The following is an 18,400-nucleotide window of genomic DNA, read 5'->3' as shown; positions in this document are numbered from 1 at the left end:
GCTGAAAGAGGCGATAACAACTCATGATGTGCTTCCAGTTGTAGGACCTAGCTGAGTCGCAATGCAGAGTATTCCGAGAATAACATCTTCCAAAATGTTAAACAAAGGAAATACATTCCAACTTCCAAGTATTAGAACACAGAAGTAGATGATTTGTGTTATGTATCAGTTTTATTTCTGGGAAACCTAAATGGCACCACATACCAGGTTTTCTGAACACAGTAGTTTACTCACATTTGGGTATTATAATATTTTACCGTGATAAAGTGTGGTGCCAAATTGGGTGGGTGGGATGTCAAATTTAACTCATAAAGTAAAATACTAGTCATACTAACTTATACGGAAATTATGTTTTGAATAATGATTTCAATAGGTTTTCTAGAGTGATTTTCTCCTTTCCATGCATCTATCATAGAGATCATTGTATAATATTGTTATGAGATTAGTAAATATATCTTTAACCCTAGTAATATGGTAAGTATTTTCAATTTTTGTAACAAATAAGATGATCTATAATTTGTATTTTTTAATAAAATTTTAAAGTTTTTTCTTATAGGCAAATATTAGTTGTTAGAAATGTTAGTAAATTAATCCCTCCTCCGAGTTCGAACTCGGGACCTTCACCCTTCATCTCCCCAACCCTTATGTCTCTAGCTCTTACTACTTGAGCTATCCTTCGGGGACATAAAATTTTAAAGTGATATATTATAAATATTATATTTCCTTTCAATCTGTATTTAATTATTATAATTGAAGTTACATTCACAATAATGAAAGATGGTATCTTTAGTCTTTATAAGCTTATAACTAAGCTATACATGCGAGGCTGAAGCAAAGGACATGTTGCAACGCAACATTTCGCGCTTCAATATAATAGGCAGATATGTTTAAAACAAAAAGACCAAGTTCAAGCATTGTCCAAGTTTGACACACCCTTTTTATTGTTACATACAACATGGTGTGTCACTTACAAAGCAAGTGGTATCATTCTCAACTCTCAAGTCAAGTTAAGAACCTTTCCAACAAGTTCCCAAAGAAGAAGCTTATTTTGGCCCATCCTCGTGTTTCAGCTGGTGCTTTGGCATTGGTTGGTACCCTCTTCACATTCACCATCACAGTCTGGCCAATTTCTTTACGCAGAGCTTCGATGATCTTCATGTCCACAGGGTTCCCATATGCATCTCTCACGTAGAACACATTGAGTCCCTTTTCTCCAACAGTGGACACACCAGCCCTACACACTGTCAAGCCATGCTCTCGTAGAATCCTAGTTACTTCAGACAACAAGCCAACTCTGTCCTTTGCACACAGCTCAAGGCTCACACCCTGTGTCCATCACCCAGAGGATCAATGGTAACACAACACTATGTATCATCTTCTGCATTTCTTGAAGATTAGTTAATTAATTATATGAAGAAATTAAATGTCAAATAGACAGAAGATGCTAGTTCAGGATATATATATCTGCCTGATAGTGACATTGTCACATGAACAATGAATTTGCATATGATAAACATAAATATTCCTTCTTAAGGGTAACTCTTTTCTTTTCTTTTCTTTTTTTGTTGTAGTTTTCAGGTTATAGGGATGCAGATGATATTACGTGGAGCTTATGGATTCTTAAGCTCTATTGAAGACAAAAGAGCATCACTGTCACCGATTCATAGCCCCAAGTATACCGTACCATTCGCAACAATACAAGTAGATAGCTGCAGGTGCAAAATGTATAACTCCGTTAAACTCAGAAGACTTTCTGCTGTAGAATCAATGCTCGGAAAGAAAGAGGGAAGGGAATTGAACAGAAAAGAATAGTAGATCGGTGACTTGAGAAGAAGACATGTGAGCTGGGGGGAAATCATGTCTAGAAAATTAATCATTGTTGGGAAACCATGGTTTGAAATTCCATTCCGAACTACAGTTACAGCCGCAAGATTTTTCTGAGTCCTTGAAATTGCACCGTTTCCGCAAATTATGGTCGCATTTGTCTTCAATTTCAAGGTTCACAATGCAACCGCAACTGCGGCCATAACTGCAATTTAAAACCATGTAGGAAACCATCTCAAGATATCATGTTCTATGATTGAGCATGAAAGACTTACTATGAGTTGAGAACCACAAGTTCATCCACGTCTTCTTTTAATGTGAGAGAGTTAAAGAAGCATACTGACACATTACCTCGCTTACTCTTCTTTGAATAGCAGCTTCAATGCATTTGGTGACCCTTTCTTTCTCCCCTTCAGTATCAAGTGTGCATCCATCCATGTGCCGGATGAAGTACTCCTGAAATTATCACATCAACACTTTTAGTCTAAAGTTCACAATTTGGTCATTCTAATTCAATTTTTCTCAATTAATTCCTTCTGTGAATTTTTCAGAAAGGTAATCTGTTATACCCTATATCTTCAAACACTGTGCGACAATAAAATTGAAGAAAATTTAGACATAGGATTCAATCCAGAAAATTAGCAGCAAAGAATGGATTATAGTCGATAAATCATGTGTACCTGGGATGCATAAGGCCCTTCAGACGAGATTGTAGCATGGAAAACAACATATTGCATGTCAGTGAGAGTGCAAACGATATCAAACATCAACTTGGCCCTATCTTTGCATTTCACACTAACAGCTGAGTAACCTTTTTCCCCGCATCGTTCAATTTCGATTTTCGGCCTGAAAGAGAGAGGACAATCAACATCCGGTGTTGTTGTTGTTACACTAGCCCTTTCATAGTCCCTATCAGCAAACAACATTTGATGGAGTCTCCTATCCATATGGGTGGAGCCCATGTAGAAATTGTTCTTGGCCTCTTTTTCATCCTCCTCCTCATCAGATACGCGTAGAATGTGGTTGAGCTGCTCCTCCATAATAGATAACTTTTTCTGGTCATCAATGGCTTGGTTTGTAGCATCATTGACATAAAGGACACAAGCTATTCGCCTGTTATGAGTCCAAACTTCAGCAGCAATCACATTAAATTGAAGGCTGGCAAGGACGGCGGATATCTCAGACAAGAGACCTGGGCGGTCCCTACCGATGAGCTCAACGGCTGTATGGTCACCAACCGAGTGCACGGCAACCCGTTTGCCCGGCCAACTTTTTACACCTTCTGTGCTCTTTCCCTTTGGTCCTAGAGCCTATTGTCATGTTCACAAGTAGTTATCAGTGTTTGACATGTGTAATACTCTTCTGTCAGTGCAAGGGTGCAATACTGCTGTGTGATTATGGAAATGGCAGGGAAGATCATCAACACACCAGGGATGTACATTTGTCACAATTTTTTTTTTGCAGTAATAGGTGAAATCTGGTTTTAAATATGGTGTGTGTATCTGGTGCCCACTTCATACTACCAATTCTTTTCAAATAATTTTGAGAAAGAAATGTAAACCACAAACTCTTTTGATCACACAGTATATGATTAGCCTCTATTTAAAAAGTCAATACACTTGCGTCATAAATTGATTGTCTTTTAACAAGTGTGTAGACTTCTTTAAAAAATTGGCGAATCACAGAGTGTTAAGTAAGAGAGTCTGTTAAGTAGAATATTCAAAAGACTATATTGCTAACATTGCACAATAAGAATTGGAATCATGGATGGTTTCTTTTCTAATATACAGCTAAAGCTTACTATTAAAAAACCCTCCATTTAAGGAACTCTTTAAAAGGTTAAACTATTTCATTCCGTTAAATCATAATTGAAATCCTTTTCTAGGATGGTTAGATTGCTGGCATATCCTTTATATGAGATAAATATATAGAATAGCATGTTTCGATTAGTTCTCTATTCTGGGAATAAATTCTGATGCTCAGAAGCACCTCACAGAAGCTTCGACCTATAATTGATTTTGACTCCAAAATTAATTCTAGAAGAATTTTCAAACATACATATAGAGGAGAAAGATGTTTACCTTTTCAATGACATCAATAGTTTTGCTGTCTGTTACCTTTTTTCCTTGCTGATCCGTGACATGAAATACTGTTAATAACATTAGTTAAGCATATTAGCTCCTTGTTTGAACAGTGTTTTGTTACATCTATGCATGGGAGTGTGTCAGCATATGAATAAGAGAGAGAATGTAGAAAAGGATTTGTCTATAAAGCCATCTCGCATTCATTTCTGAGACAATAATGTTTAAGTAACTATCTCCATAGGAACTACAAGTGTGCGGTTTTCTATCCAAGTGCTTTGTACAATAAACAATGACATTTCCATCTTGGTCTCAAAAGTATTTAAGTATAGCAGTTTTAGCATAGTAGCTTAGCTGATTAGAGTTAGTTAGCTTAGCATACTATTGTATTGGTTAGTTAACTATAACTACAATCAGTCATAGAATAGTAGTTAACCATGGTATATAACCGTGCAAACCAATGCTGTTAATTAGTTTCTAACATGTTATCAGAGTTTATCCTACATTTGTTTATCGGAGACTACTCACATATGGGCTACCTCCAAATGTTCATTCCTACAAATTCCACTCCAGATGTCTGGTCCTGGGTGAAAGGGTGTGTTGAGAAGTCTCACATTGACTAGAGATATGAGTATGACCAAATAAGCCTTTATATAGGGTAGAACAACCCGACTACTAAGCTAGCTTTTGGGAGAGAGTTAGACCTCTCAAATTCTAACCTCTTTCTAATATAAAGAGATACAAAGACACTTTTAAAAATACTCCAAGAGCATTCTTCCATGTATAGATTCAAATTCTTGATTGTAAGCAATGTTCTCAATGATTAACAATATTTGTTTAGGCTAATAACAAGCATGAGCAGGACATATCTGTGTGCTAACTGTCAATACACATTACAGATTACAGATTCAAGTTTGAATTTAATCTCAAACATACCATCCATAAACCATACACCATCAGAAGATACGTAAGCTTTGGTAATTATGAAGTCGAGATCTGTCAGGATTTGTACGACTTCCAGAAGAATTCCAGGTTTGTTAACACTATCAATCTGCATTATTTTTTAGCAAAAACGGAATGCATTAGTCATTGCATCAACTCATCTCCCTGTGAATGATTCCGGCAAGAACCATGGAAAAAGATGATCTCATAATGGCTACTTGGGGTAACATAACCTTTTGCATAACTTACTATGATAAAGAAATTAATTAGAAATTAACTGAATGAGGTTTTAGCAGGACTTCTACCTCTTCAACAAGGTTTCAGTTCAAATTTGCAACTTCTTTTCTCTATGAACTTTCAAGTTGGAAAATATTGCTAAAGATAAGTTTCTGCAAATGCAGATTAATCTTAGGAAATCTAGCAAAGGGTATAATGGGTTGGGTAGATTAAAAATGATCGTCTGATCAAATCAAATTTGGCTAAAGTTTTGACTTTTGGTCAGAGAATTTGGGGGCCAACTCAATCTAATTCATCGTATATAAAGTTAAATTGAATGAAGTTAGAAGAAAATAAAAGATTAAAGGTTCAATGAACTTCAAAAATTAAAATCCAGGTTTCCTAAGATATGCTAAACGGCCAAATCACACTCAACGAGACCATGAAAAGAGTTGATATCTAATTATTTTGAGAAATTATACCTTGATAACTGTACAATCATGGCAACTATCATTGTCCACAGAGACCCTGCGAAGCGGAAACAGAGTTCACCATAAACGAGTCACTTCTTATGGGTATTAGAATTTCTCATCGTAAACCCAATTCTACAAGGTGTTTAACCTCAGACTCCACTAGGGATTGAAATCATGACATCTTTCTTATAACAACAAGGACTAGCTAAGAATTAAAGAAGCATATGATCATGTTTTGATGGTTTATTTATTTATTTTATTTTCACGTTTTCACTTCTAAGACTATGTTAATGCACTTAGGCAACACTTGGGAAAATCTGAAAATGTTAAGAGATCCTTAATAAGGGCAACAAAGACATGTCTGGTGCTATAAGCTCACGCTGTGCGCGAGGTCCAAAGAGGACCAACTTTATGTATTTAATGTTGCCTAGCAGCTTCCTGTGAACATAAAGTCACGTGGCAGTAACCTTACTATAGCGCTAAGGTTCGCCCTCTCATATTCTCAATGCCAACATTAAAAAATCTGTATATTGTGATCACTTGGGAAAATATGAAAATGTTTAATGATCGTTAATACAAACACTAAAGTTCTTTATATTGTGATTTCATAATCTTTTTTTCTGCAGTGCTTTATCCTAAAGAGTATAAAATTTGAAGATAATTGAAAATTGGAAACAACAATTGCATTTGAAGGGAATATAAAAGTATACCTTGGAGGGTTGATTCTATAGCTGAAGTTCTCATACTCCGGATCAAAATATGGCCAGCAAACTTTTGCCATACAATTTAAGCCAACTTCTCCAGTCAACAGCTAGCTTTGTTTTTCCTATATCAAAGTGAAAAAGTCTAATTAGAAGGAGAAACAGAACTATTACTTTTCCTACCTCAATCTTCAGATTCCAAGCTGCATTACTGGAGTGAGATACAACAAGTACGTAGAGGAAAAAGTGCAAAAATGCAGTTTTTCAAGAGCTGGACAGGATACCATAGAGATCAATAAATTTTGGGTTTTTACCAGAATATCTCTTGGACTTAATAGTTTAACCCGACAGTTTTAAATTGCGGTTGCGGTCACAGTTGCGGTTGCAATCAAGTTGTGGCCTTTATATTGGCCGTCCGGTCGCCAATCTTGATTTAAACCCATGGTTTTACCATATGATTTAAGGTTTCGAGAGGGATTATAACCACCACAAAAGGTTATACCTATCAATATTTATTTGAGAAAGACGAAGGATACCATTTTCTCGTTCAAAGATGACCCCGGTTTATATCATAGAGACATAGACACAGTTTACCCCAATCCACCAAATCTTACTTAATGAATACACAGTGGAAAGTTGTATTTTGCACTGTATATACAGAATTATTCTAGACAAGTATTCACATAACAGAAATTGGCAAAATCCCTTGATCAATAATTTCAATTAAATACATTTCAAAAATAAAAATCAATTAAATAACTAAATGTATTGTTCACTTCCAAGGATTCCATCATGAATTGAACGAATGCTGAGTTATTGGTGATTAATTAATAGTTAATGGAGTATCTATTCCTAAGTGTGTGGATGTAAGTCATGATCATAAGTAGTGGTTCACAATTTTTTATATTTCTACACGAATTAAATGCAATTTAAAAGTTTGACATCATAGTTCAATAAAGTGCTTTAAGCACACACTTGACCATGCATTTTTCTTATGGAAAAGAATCCACATGGTTTCTCTCTTGACCTTTGATTCTTTGAACATGATTTGAAGAACAAAATTTTAGTGCTGAACGTTCCGTGACCAGTAGATTATCAAATGCCAAAAGAGAGAATAAAGAAGCTATCTGAAGAATCACGGCATTTCAGTAAAAGGAGACATTTTCGGTGCAAAACATGGATGAGTGCATAGTGCACTAAAAAGTAGCATTAAAAAATTAAAAATTCATAAAAAACTGTCATTTATGTACCATAAAAAATAAAAAATTAGGAAAATAATGGGAGTGGACACTAGGAAGCAGTTTCAAGCAACAACAAAACTCCAGGTGGACATGAAACATTCTCAGGCCATTGGAGTATCATGCCCAAAAGAATGACTTTGGAGAAGAACTTGTAAAAAATGTAAAGGTAGCAAAAAAGAATCTATAAAGCCCGACCGAAAAATAACTTGAAAGTGGCATCAATATTTGATTCCATCTGTAATGGGAATATTTAGGCCAATTTAATTACAGATTTTGAAATTAATTTTTAAAAACACTTTTAAAAATTTAAATATAAAGATTGTTTATTAATCTGATTTTTATATGAATACTTAAAAAAATTATGATCTGCTTCAAATAAATTAAAGCATGGAGTATTATTTAAGTTATATTAATGTGGTTGTTTTAGAGTTATTCAATAAATCAAATAGAATTTTAAAAAATTAGATATTTTATCTTGCTCAAGGTATCCCACATCCTGTTGCCTCCACGGTGGTGGAGGGCTGGCTAAGAAGTTCTGTACTTTTACAAAAGATGAGAGTCGAACATTCAACCATTTATTTAAGGGACGAAGTGCTGAATCGATTACTTTTTCTTCTGAAAATAAAAAACAAACCCTTCTAGAAAGATAAAATCGTTCCAATTTCTGATGGTATTGGGAGGAGACAAAGAAGCCATCGGATAAGAAACTTCACGACCACGTGGATAATATTCATTCATGTGTAAGTAACGTACATCAGAGTTGGATGCTAAACTTGGATTTAACGCGTGTATTGGAATTTATCATTCTAACCTTGGAATTAATCCAAACATCCAATTAACAACTATAATTCGGCTTTTTAATTTTATCATTCTGTGACGGTTAGTCAGTCCAATTTATGTCATGATTACTGACAACTAGGATACAAGGTTTTATGTATGATTTTTTCGACAAGATTCTTTGAAAGTGATTTGTCTTCATGGCGAACAAAAGTGCATGTTTTTGTTTTTTAACATGAAGAAACACAGCAACGCTACAATCTAAGAGTTACTAGAAGCTAAAATAAAAGGATATCTGAGATTGAAGAATCCACAGAGCAACAAACAAAATTAAGAGATTGAAGCCAGTTCTAAGGATTAAATTAGGATATGAGACTGAGAGAGAGAGATATTTCCCTTTCATGTCACTTGTCTGAATGAAGAAACCAAACACTTTCTTCAAATGGATAGTATTCATTGATTCAACGATGAATTTTTCTTAATAAATTCAACTAGTAATGAGAACTTGGTATAATTAACATAATTAATTCGAATTGATTTGCAGCATATAAGAAGTTACAGAGAAAATTAAGTACATACCTGATCTTGTACGAAAAAAGGAAGTTCCTGTAAAGATTCCAACACCAACACAAATTTAAAGCATTGTCAATTTCTCACATCCTTCACAGCGAAGTAAAGAGTGAAATTGATGCTGAGACTTAGAATAGAGAGAGATGAGAAAGAACAAAGAACATAGAGCACTTTGGGAGGAAACTGTGGCTCTGTTCTGGTGTCCACGTTGGAATAGCAAAGAGCACTATGAGCAGAGCAAGTGGAATGGAACACTAGCTAGGGGAGTGGATGGTCACGGGTGGTGGTGGCTTTGTAGGGAACCCATTAAGTATTAATAGGCACTCATTATTGCACTTGATCTATTATAGTATAGTCCTTCCCTCCCTTTTGTTGCAAGTTTTAGTAACTTCGTTTTGTTTTTTTATTGCCATTTCATAAAAATAAAAAAAGTTGCCAACTTGGGTCAGCAATGGTCATAAGTTCCGAGTTTAACTCCCACCTCGTGCCTCGTGGGTTGAGGGTTCAAATCCCCCTGCGTCCAGAAAAAATCTCACTTAGAGGGCAACCCTCCTTAAAGAGATTCGCTGACGCTCCTATCAAGGAGTAGGCCCTGCTGGTCTCCCCAACATGCCAAAAGACAGCATGGTGACGAATGTAACCACCTAGTGACATGCTCACGTGTTTTAATGAGGCTTACCTGATTTTTAAATAGTTTTGAATTTTCTCCACCTCACCAAAAAACTCATACCCCCTAAATTAACTAAACTTAATTTCAAGCCCTTATTAACTAAACCTAATATTTCCACTAAATTGACAAAACCTAATTGGCAAATTCTGTGATGCCTCCCTATTTTTAAGGGTGTGGTGCCTCCAACCCTTTTAGCAAATAATATGATGCCATGTGTATTAGTATTTTCAAATTTTCTTTTTCTGTTCAAATTTGAATTGTTTTTTAGAAAATCAAAAATGTTTTATATTTTATTTTTAGAGGGGCCTTTTAGCAATTGTTTGAAAGTTGTATATTATCTTTTAACCATCATTGAGAATTTTTACCAAGCTTATTCGTATTCTGAGTTCAACCCATTTTCTTCTTCTTCTTCCTTGAACCCTAATAGTATCAGCTTCTTCACCTTCCAGCTTCTTCATCGTTCGTTTTTCGCAGACGAGGACCATTGTCGTCATCAGCTTCTTCATTGTCGTTCGAGCTTCTTCACGTTCCAGCTTCTTCATCAAATAGCACGGTCCGTTTCTGAATCTGGGTTTAGTGTGTTTTGGTTCTAAAATCGCATTTTCCTAATCTATTATTCGTTGTTGTTGTTTGATTTCAAATTAAGGGGTTCTTATATTTGTGGGTTTTGAATCTGGGTTTATGGTTTAAATCGCATTTTGGGTATTGTGCTTTTGGGTTTAGGCTTTTGAATCGGTGGGTTTAGGGTTTAAAAAATCTGAATGAAATTTTTTTTGTTTAAGGTTTACCAAATTGATTTCGTTGTTTTCGAAAATCAGGTTTTGTTTACTTAAAATCTTTGTGTTGTACTTATTTATTGGTTTTGTTGCATAGGTTTGCTGCCATGGCAGATGTGAATGAATATTTCTCTATTGACTTGTCTAATGATGGAGGTATGAGTGAGGATGATGATTCTGTGGCAGTGGCTGATGATGGCAATGGCAATAATGAGAATTCTAATCCAGATCGTTGCAAATTAATCCCTGACTTGACAGCTGATGAGATAAGGGAGCTGGTGTTTTGTTCTGAGAAGGATGCTGTTGAATTTTACCAACACTATGCCCATTTCAAAGGTTTTGGTGCAAGGAAAGTTGATGTCCGTCGTGATCGAAAGGGTAATATTATTAGTCGTCAACTGGTGTGTAATAGGGAAGGTGAGAGACATGAGAAGCATTTGAATAAGGTTAGCCGAGTCAAAGAAGCAAAGCCTATTACCAGAGTGGCTTGCCCAGCAAAGTTCCGTGTCCGTTTTCATGCAGACTCAAGCAAGTGGAAGGTTGTGCTATTTGAACCAGAACACAATCATGGGTTGACACCTGCATCCCACGTTCATTTGATGCCCTCATTCAGGGGATTGACTGATGGTGACAAGGCTCAAGTAGACAGTCTAAAGCTGTATGGGGTGAGAAGTTGCAACATAATGGGGCTTTTGATGGGTCAGAAAGGTGGGCATGAATCGGTGGGTTTTCTGAAAAAGGACTTATATAATCATGTTGATAAGAAGAAAAGGATAAGTTTAGGTGCTGGAGATGCAGCCAGTGCATTGAGTTATTTGCAGCGTAAGGGGGAGAAGGATCCCATGTTTTTTTTCAAATTCACAAGATCAGGTGAAGAAAATCTTGAAAACTTGTTTTGGTGCGATGGAACAAGTCGCCTTGATTACCAAGCGTTTGGAGATGTCATTGTTTTTGACAGCACCTACAAGAAAAACAAGTACAACAAACCGGTTGTTATCTTTTCTGGCTACAATCATCACAAGGAGACTACAATTTTTGCATGTGCCTTGGTTTGTGATGAGACCATTGAGACTTACAAATGGGTCCTGAAAGCCTTGGATGAAGCTATGTTTGGAAAGCAACCCAAAGCTGTTGTGACTGATGGAGACAAATCTATGCGTGAAGCAGTGAAGGTTGTGTTTCCTAATGCTACTCATAGGCTTTGTGGATGGCATATTCAGCAAAACTGTCTTGAGAAAATTAAGATTCCAGATTTCTTGAATGAATTTAAGACTTTGATTTATGGGAATTTCACTCCAGAACGTTTTGAAACTAAATGGCTGCAAGTGATTGAAAAGTATGGTATTGGTGAGGAAAAATGGATTAAACAGACGTATGAAACTAGGCAGATGTGGGCAACTGCGTTTATGCGAGAGAAATTTTTTGCCGGTATCAGGACTACCTCTCTATGTGAAGGCATTAACTCATTTATTAAGAGGTATGTGCAGTGCAAAAATAGCATCCTTGATTTCATTTATAACTTTGAGAGAGCTGTGGAGGAGTATAGGCATAATGAGTTAGCCTCTGATTTCAAGTCAAGTTATGGTGAGCCTGTCTTGATTACTGCTTTGAGTCACATTGAACAAGGGGCAGCAAAGTTGTTGACATTGAATATGTTTAGGGAAGTGAGACATATGATTCAACGAGCACTTAACCTTAATCTTGTTGAACGATCAGAGATTGGTACCACAGTGATGATAAAGTTTAGCATTTGTCGTCATCCAAACACTCAGTTCTTGGTCATTTATGACAAGAATCAGAACATGTTTAATTGTGATTGTGGGTTTTCTGAATATGTTGGCATACCTTGTTCTCACATTATATGTGCAATGAGAACTGAGAACATGAATGAATTCCCTGCTAGTCTTGTTTCTAAAAGGTGGCTGAAGACTGCAAAGGCTGATTCATTACAATCTATCCCTGCTATGGAGGTTGATACTGATAGAATGAAAATGCTGCGTAGAGGTGCAATTTCTGCTGCATGCAACTTTCTGAGTGAATATGGTGCTGATGACTCTTCTGATTTCTCAAATGTTATCGAGGACATATACAAGCTTGTCATGAAATTTCAGAAACGTCGCCATCCCAATTCTGCTGCAACCAATTTATTTGTCATTGGTGACCCAGCTGTTGTCAAAACAAAGGGCGCTCCACGGAAGAAGAAGTATAAGAAGACGAAAAGGCTATGCTCTAATTGCAGAAAGGGTGGCCACACAATCAGGACATGTCCTACATTATTTGAGGGTAATGAAGTTGGAGAAAGTTTTGCAGATGCTGAAGAAGATGAAGATTCATCTGTTGAAATTGATGGTGATAACACTGCTGATACTGTAAGTTGTTTGTATAATTTTTCTATTGGATTATTTTGCAGCCAATTACCATGTGTATGACATTAATATTTTAAATTGTATACAGCCCGTGCCATCATTAGGAGGAGATAATGGAGGGCCCAGTTCAATGAGTACAGTCAAAGCCAAAAGAAAGTCATGTTATATGTCATATTTAATATGTTGTATAAATTTGAGTGGCATGTTCTGTTGTAAAATTGTTGTTTATGGTTTATATTTGGCTGTGAATTTTAGGTGGGAGATAGAAGAACCCAAAAGGATGTTAAACGCAACACTGGAAGTTCCCAAGCTATGGTGTCACCAACTATTGAGCAACCTCAAGCTGATATTGAAGCCCCTCCAATGAGTTTCCCAAGTGGGTTCAATTTGTTTCCCCAATTCCCTGCGAGCCAGATTTTACAATCTTTCCATCCTTTTGCTTCATACCAGCAATCGCCTTATGGCACTCAGTAGAAGACTGAATATTGGATGTGGCTCTGAATTTTGCTTGGAATTGCTATTGCATTGTGTTGCTTAAACCATTAATGGACCTGTTTTTTTTCATGTAATTTTTGCTGGGAACTAATATGGCTATGTTATTGAAGTCCTCGCTGATTTTGAAGTATTTTTTGTTTATGAAGTCTTGAAGTTATTATGATTGAATGTTGGACCAATGAATTTTATTGCTGAATTATTAATTCATAGTTTTTGAGTTCTTTCATCCAAATGCTTAGTTTAGAATATTTCAGGTACCATCTTTGTGCCATATTTATGCAATCCAGTACTTGTATAAAAAGAGACCAATGTTATAATCTGTACAAAATGGGTAAAAAAAAAGAAGAACATGAGATTTGAACCAGGGACATGTAGAACCAACAGGAGGATATTTACCACTGGGATACCACTCATTATTACTAACAAACAGTTAAATAATATATTTAATACGGATAAGCAAATAAAAAAATAATTAAAAACTGATTATAGGAGTATTCGAACCTAGGACATGTGGGAAATATAGGATGCTACTAACCACTAAGCTAGAAGTAACTATTGAAATGAAACTGTAAACATAAATATTTAATTGAGTTAATGCGAGTATTTAATTGAGTTAAGATTAATAAACTTAAACTTAAGGTCGTGCGAAGCTTCATATTAATAAACTTAGACTCTTTTTGCTCCGCCGCTCTCCATATTAGGTCAAACTTAAAGCTTAAGTAAGACCGAAGCTTCATATTAGGCCTTTATCCTTCTTAAGCTCTGCCGAGACTCTTGTTGCTCCGCCGCTCTCCATATTAGGTCAAACTTAAAGCTTAAGTAAGACCGAAGCTTCATATTAGGCCTTTATCCTTCTTAAGCTCTGCCGAGACTCTTGTTGCTCCGCCGTTCTCCATATTAGGCCAAACTTAAAGCTTAAGTTAGACCGAAGCTTCATATTAGGCCTTTATCCTTCTTAAGTTCTGCCGAGACTCTTGTTGCTCCGCCGCTCTCCATATTAGGTCAAACTTAAAGCTTAAGTAAGACCGAAGCTTCATATTAGGCCTTTATCCTTCTTAAGCTCTGCCGAGACTCTTGTTGCTCCGCCGCTCTCCATATTAGGCCAAACTTAAAGCTTAAGTAAGACCGAAGCTTCATATTAGGCCTTTATCCTTCTTAAGCTCTGCCGAGACTCTTGTTGCTCCGCCGCTCTCCATATTAGGTCAAACTTAAAGCTTAAGTAAGACCGAAGCTTCATATTAGGCCTTTATCCTTCTTAAGCTCTGCCGAGACTCTTGTTGCTCCGCCGCTCTCCATATTAGGTCAAACTTAAAGCTTAAGTAAGACCGAAGCTTCATATTAGGCCTTTATCCTTCTTAAGCTCTGCCGAGACTCTTGTTGCTCCGCCGCTCTCCATATTAGGCCAAACTTAAAGCTTAAGTAAGACCGAAGCTTCATATTAGGCCTTTATCCTTCTTAAGCTCTGCCGAGACTCTTGTTGCTCCGCCGCTCTCCATATTAGGTCAAACTTAAAGCTTAAGTAAGACCGAAGCTTCATATTAGGCCTTTATCCTTCTTAAGCTCTGCCGAGACTCTTGTTGCTCCGCCGTTCTCCATATTAGGCCAAACTTAAAGCTTAAGTTAGACCGAAGCTTCATATTAGGCCTTTATCCTTCTTAAGTTCTGTCGAGACTCTTGTTGCTCCGCCGCTCTCCATATTAGGTCAAACTTAAAGCTTAAGTAAGACCGAAGCTTCATATTAGGCCTTTATCCTTCTTAAGCTCTGCCGAGACTCTTGTTGCTCCGCCGCTCTCCATATTAGGCCATTAAATATTATTTATATAGTATTTATTAATAAATAATGTTAATAAATAATTTTTATACCTATTTATAAATATTATTTCTAAAATAAGTTAAATATAAAAAATTAAAAAACATTTAACTTCCAAACCATGGTGCCATAAAGCTTCGAAAATGGAAGGTGAGGAGATGGTGAAGTTAAGCACTTTCGGTGGCTCCAAAATTGGAATATGGAGAGGCCGCATGCTTGATAGGGTTATGAGAGGGGGAGTAATGAGGAAAATTGATTGCAGCTTTGTTGTTTGATCTTCCAGCCTCAAAACTCGTGAAGGGGTTTAGGGTTTCAATCAATTCCCCCTAGTACTATAAAATTGCTTCAATTATGAATGGGATTCAGAGTCTAACAAGGAGTGGAAGATTTACGGTCCAAAATCATCTGATTGATGTCTACCATGAAAACGAAAGGAGCCCCAGTTGTTCGACGAAGCCACCGGAAGCGAAATCGTCGAGAAGTGGATTGCATCTCCGTCAATTCGCCGGACTTGGATTTCACCGTCCCAAATCAGAACGCTAACCCTTCTTTGGTACTCATATCTTCGAGGTAATCAGTGTTACTCATCTAAAACTCTGTTTCTGTTCTGTCGTGTTTATGTATTAGGTTTCGTAGGTTTTTGACATTCATATCTTATTTGCAGTAATCAAGATTCTGGGCTGCAGCTGAACATGAATCTTCCATATTATGGTGATCAACAAGAAGATGACAAGAAAAAAAAGGTATGTTTTGAAGTAAAATGAATTACTTTTCACTTAAATAGCTTAAATTGCTTCAGTTGAATTTTCCGTATCTTATTCCCTTGCTTACCATAGTAGTATGCCAAATTAAACTTCATATAATGGATTCAAATTAGGAAACCTTGAATCCCTGCTTAAATTACAGCTGTGAAACCTATAGCCAAGGTTTAAATTTTTTTTTTATATTTTACAATGCAGGGAGTGGTTAATGAAGAGAAATTTAATACGTTGGAGGCAAACATGGAAGCTATTATGGCTAGTATTGGGTGGTTGACACAGACAATGATAAAGTCCAAATGTGTCCAGATTCTTCCCACAGAAGGAACACAGTTAGATCCATGTTCATCAGTTGAACCAATACCTGAAGCGATAGAGAAAATCATGCAAAAGTTTGTTGCACCAACGGTTGAACTCCCAACACCTATTGCTGACCTACCAACACCAAATACTGAAATCCAAACTGAAACCGTTGAGGTCGCACCAACATCTACAGAAAATCACAGTTCACTTGTTAGGAAGCTTTTCAGCCCACCTGTTACGTCACAGGACACAAATCCAGGAAACCAAATTACCAATGCTGACTTTCAATCCCCCAAAAACCTGAAAATAGTTACCCCTCATTATGTTCCACCGGTAAGTTTTAAAATTTTGACCCATTAATTAAGAACTTTACTTGTTAAATTGACTGTCATACATGTGTATCTTGTAGTTCCTGAACAAGATATTCAAGAATGAGAACACATTCCAACTATCTTATGCTGAGACGGCTGTGGCATCTTATATCTTTAAGAAGGCCAATAAAGATGACATGGCTTGGTAAAATGTCTGAGTTTTTATTTACGTAGTTAAATTATTTTTTGATACTCAGTAGAAGAGCTAATTTAATATGCATGTTATGTTCATGGCAGGAAAGAGGCCTTGGTGAAGCCTGAAATCCCTTTCTCGGATGGAACCCGTGGTGTGCTGCAGTGCCTGAAACCAAAAGGAGAGTTGGTGACGGATTTGCTTAACTTGCTATCTTGCTTGTTGACCAAGAAGGAGAGGTCTTTTAATCAAAATCCACCCATATGGTTTTTCCCAACAAATGTTTCGGTAATATCATCTGCTCATTCTTAATGGCAAGTTCTGTTTAATAGAAATGAAATATAAAGTTCACTGAAGCTGTTCTTTTCCACTGTAGCAAGCTATTTTGTCATGGACTACAAACCCTAATTCTATGAAGATTTTAATTAAGGCAAATTTCATGGGGAAAGTAGACCTTCTTGAAAAGGTAACTCAATAATTGTGTAACATATCATTTCATTCAAAATGTAGCTTGTTTGAGCTTTATCTACATGGTTGCTTTCTGCCAGATATTTATTCCTGTTAACGACGACTATAAGCACTGGTACCTTATAGTCCTGGACTTTAAGAATGAGCAAGTAGTGTATCTCGACAGCTATCCGGAAGAAGGCAGGATGCTTGCCAGAATTAGGCGTACCAAACTACTGGTATAACCTTATAATGAATTTACTTTTTTGATTACATGATTTGTGTTATTAATTTTGTTACTAAGAGAAAACTTGTTGCTCGTAGTGTATTTATTTGGAAGAACTTCTGCAAGACCAGTCATTTTATCTCATCGATGATAGCCCTAAGCCTATTGTGTCTGAATTCAAAATGGTTATCCCAGAAGGGCTTATGGTTCAAAAGAAAGATTCGTAAGTTACATATAACAATTTAATTCTTTTATACTTTTGAAACCATGTAACTTACTGATTGAAAATTGTTTTCTGTCATGCAGAAACGACTGTGGAGTTTTTGTTGCAACTTGGATGAACCAGATGGGGATAAATGGATACAAGATAGAGGTTGATAACTTCACAAGATTGAAACTTGCTGTGGACCTTGTTCTCCATTCACATAATTTGCTTCAAGGAGTTATGCTATCAAAATCATTGGTGTACTACAACAGGATATCAGAAGCTGGAAACAAGAAGAAAGGGGTGCCAAAGACTTGCTGATTTTGTAATCTTGGTTATTGTTAGACACAATCTATATTTTTTATTCCGTGCTTTATCTTTGTGTATGCGCAAGCGTGGACGCATTGAATCCTTTTTCAGGGCACTTGTAGTTGCCAAATTTTGTTCATCAGGTTAAGGCACTAGTTGCCAAAAAACCCTTTTATAAATTTTTATGCGTTGGTTGTCTTATATCATGTTTATTAGATCATGTTTTCTTCAAATGCAATAATAGCTATAGCTTAAACAAGAACACAAGAGCGCAACTTAGTTATATATTTGGACCATTTTCTATTGAAAATAGAAACATGATTCATAGCAATAGAAAGATCAACCTAACTTAGACAAGAGCAACCTTATTTGGACCCATTTTCACTTAAAAACAGTTGAAAACATGTTTCATAGCGATAGTAACATCTTTTGACATAGTAAATCATAGTCAAGTTTGACAAGAGCACTACTTACTCACTATTTTATTTGGACCAGTTTTCACTTAATATAGCAAATGTTCTTGGTTCTTTTGTATGCTCTTTTGTCATAGTTTTATTATAGTCATTTTTGGAGGTTTCTCATCATCTACTTACATAGTTTTATCATAGTCATCTTGGGAGGTTTCTCATCATCTACTTACACAGTTTCATTAAATTATTATGTATACTAAAAAATGTAAATTTAGATAAGTTTAAAAAGAGGACTC

General features: G+C 36.3%; 2 protein-coding genes across 8 annotated transcripts; one reads left to right on the top strand and one right to left on the bottom strand.

The window, feature by feature from the left end:
• Positions 1–768: 768 nt before the first annotated feature.
• On the bottom strand, positions 769–9,129 carry LOC130734396 (ACT domain-containing protein ACR3-like). 7 transcript variants are annotated; one of them, XR_009017934.1, is made up of 9 exons: positions 8,835–9,129; positions 6,247–6,362; positions 5,546–5,591; positions 4,842–4,956; positions 3,906–3,973; positions 2,505–3,134; positions 2,176–2,280; positions 1,604–1,709; positions 1,186–1,326 (listed from the first exon to the last, which is right to left on the bottom strand). XR_009017934.1 is itself a non-coding variant. In XM_057586766.1 (8 exons), exons 2-8 carry the CDS (start codon positions 6,315–6,317, stop codon positions 1,003–1,005), a joined length of 1,359 nt encoding a protein of 452 aa, XP_057442749.1. In that variant the 5' UTR covers positions 6,318–6,362; positions 8,835–9,128; the 3' UTR covers positions 769–1,002. The 7 variants fall into 7 exon arrangements, 6 of the variants coding, with proteins under 6 accessions (XP_057442749.1, XP_057442750.1, XP_057442751.1 ...); XM_057586766.1 differs by lacking the exon at positions 1,604–1,709 and having other exon boundaries at positions 769–1,326; positions 8,835–9,128; XM_057586767.1 differs by lacking the exons at positions 1,604–1,709; positions 8,835–9,129 and adding an exon at positions 6,552–6,812 and having other exon boundaries at positions 769–1,326.
• Positions 9,130–10,378: 1,249 nt separating this feature from the next.
• On the top strand, positions 10,379–13,111 carry LOC130732809 (protein FAR1-RELATED SEQUENCE 5-like). Its single transcript, XM_057584795.1, has 3 exons — positions 10,379–12,640; positions 12,726–12,776; positions 12,893–13,111. The coding sequence occupies exons 1-3, from the start codon at positions 10,379–10,381 to the stop codon at positions 13,109–13,111; spliced, it is 2,532 nt and encodes an 843-aa protein (XP_057440778.1).
• Positions 13,112–18,400: the final 5,289 nt, after the last annotated feature.

Source organism: Lotus japonicus, chromosome 1 (genome assembly GCF_012489685.1).
Source record: "Lotus japonicus ecotype B-129 chromosome 1, LjGifu_v1.2".
NCBI classification, from domain to species: Eukaryota; Viridiplantae; Streptophyta; class Magnoliopsida; order Fabales; family Fabaceae; genus Lotus; species Lotus japonicus.
The sequence above is the reverse complement of the archived record's forward strand: the minus strand, read 5'-3'. Positions and strand labels throughout refer to the sequence as shown.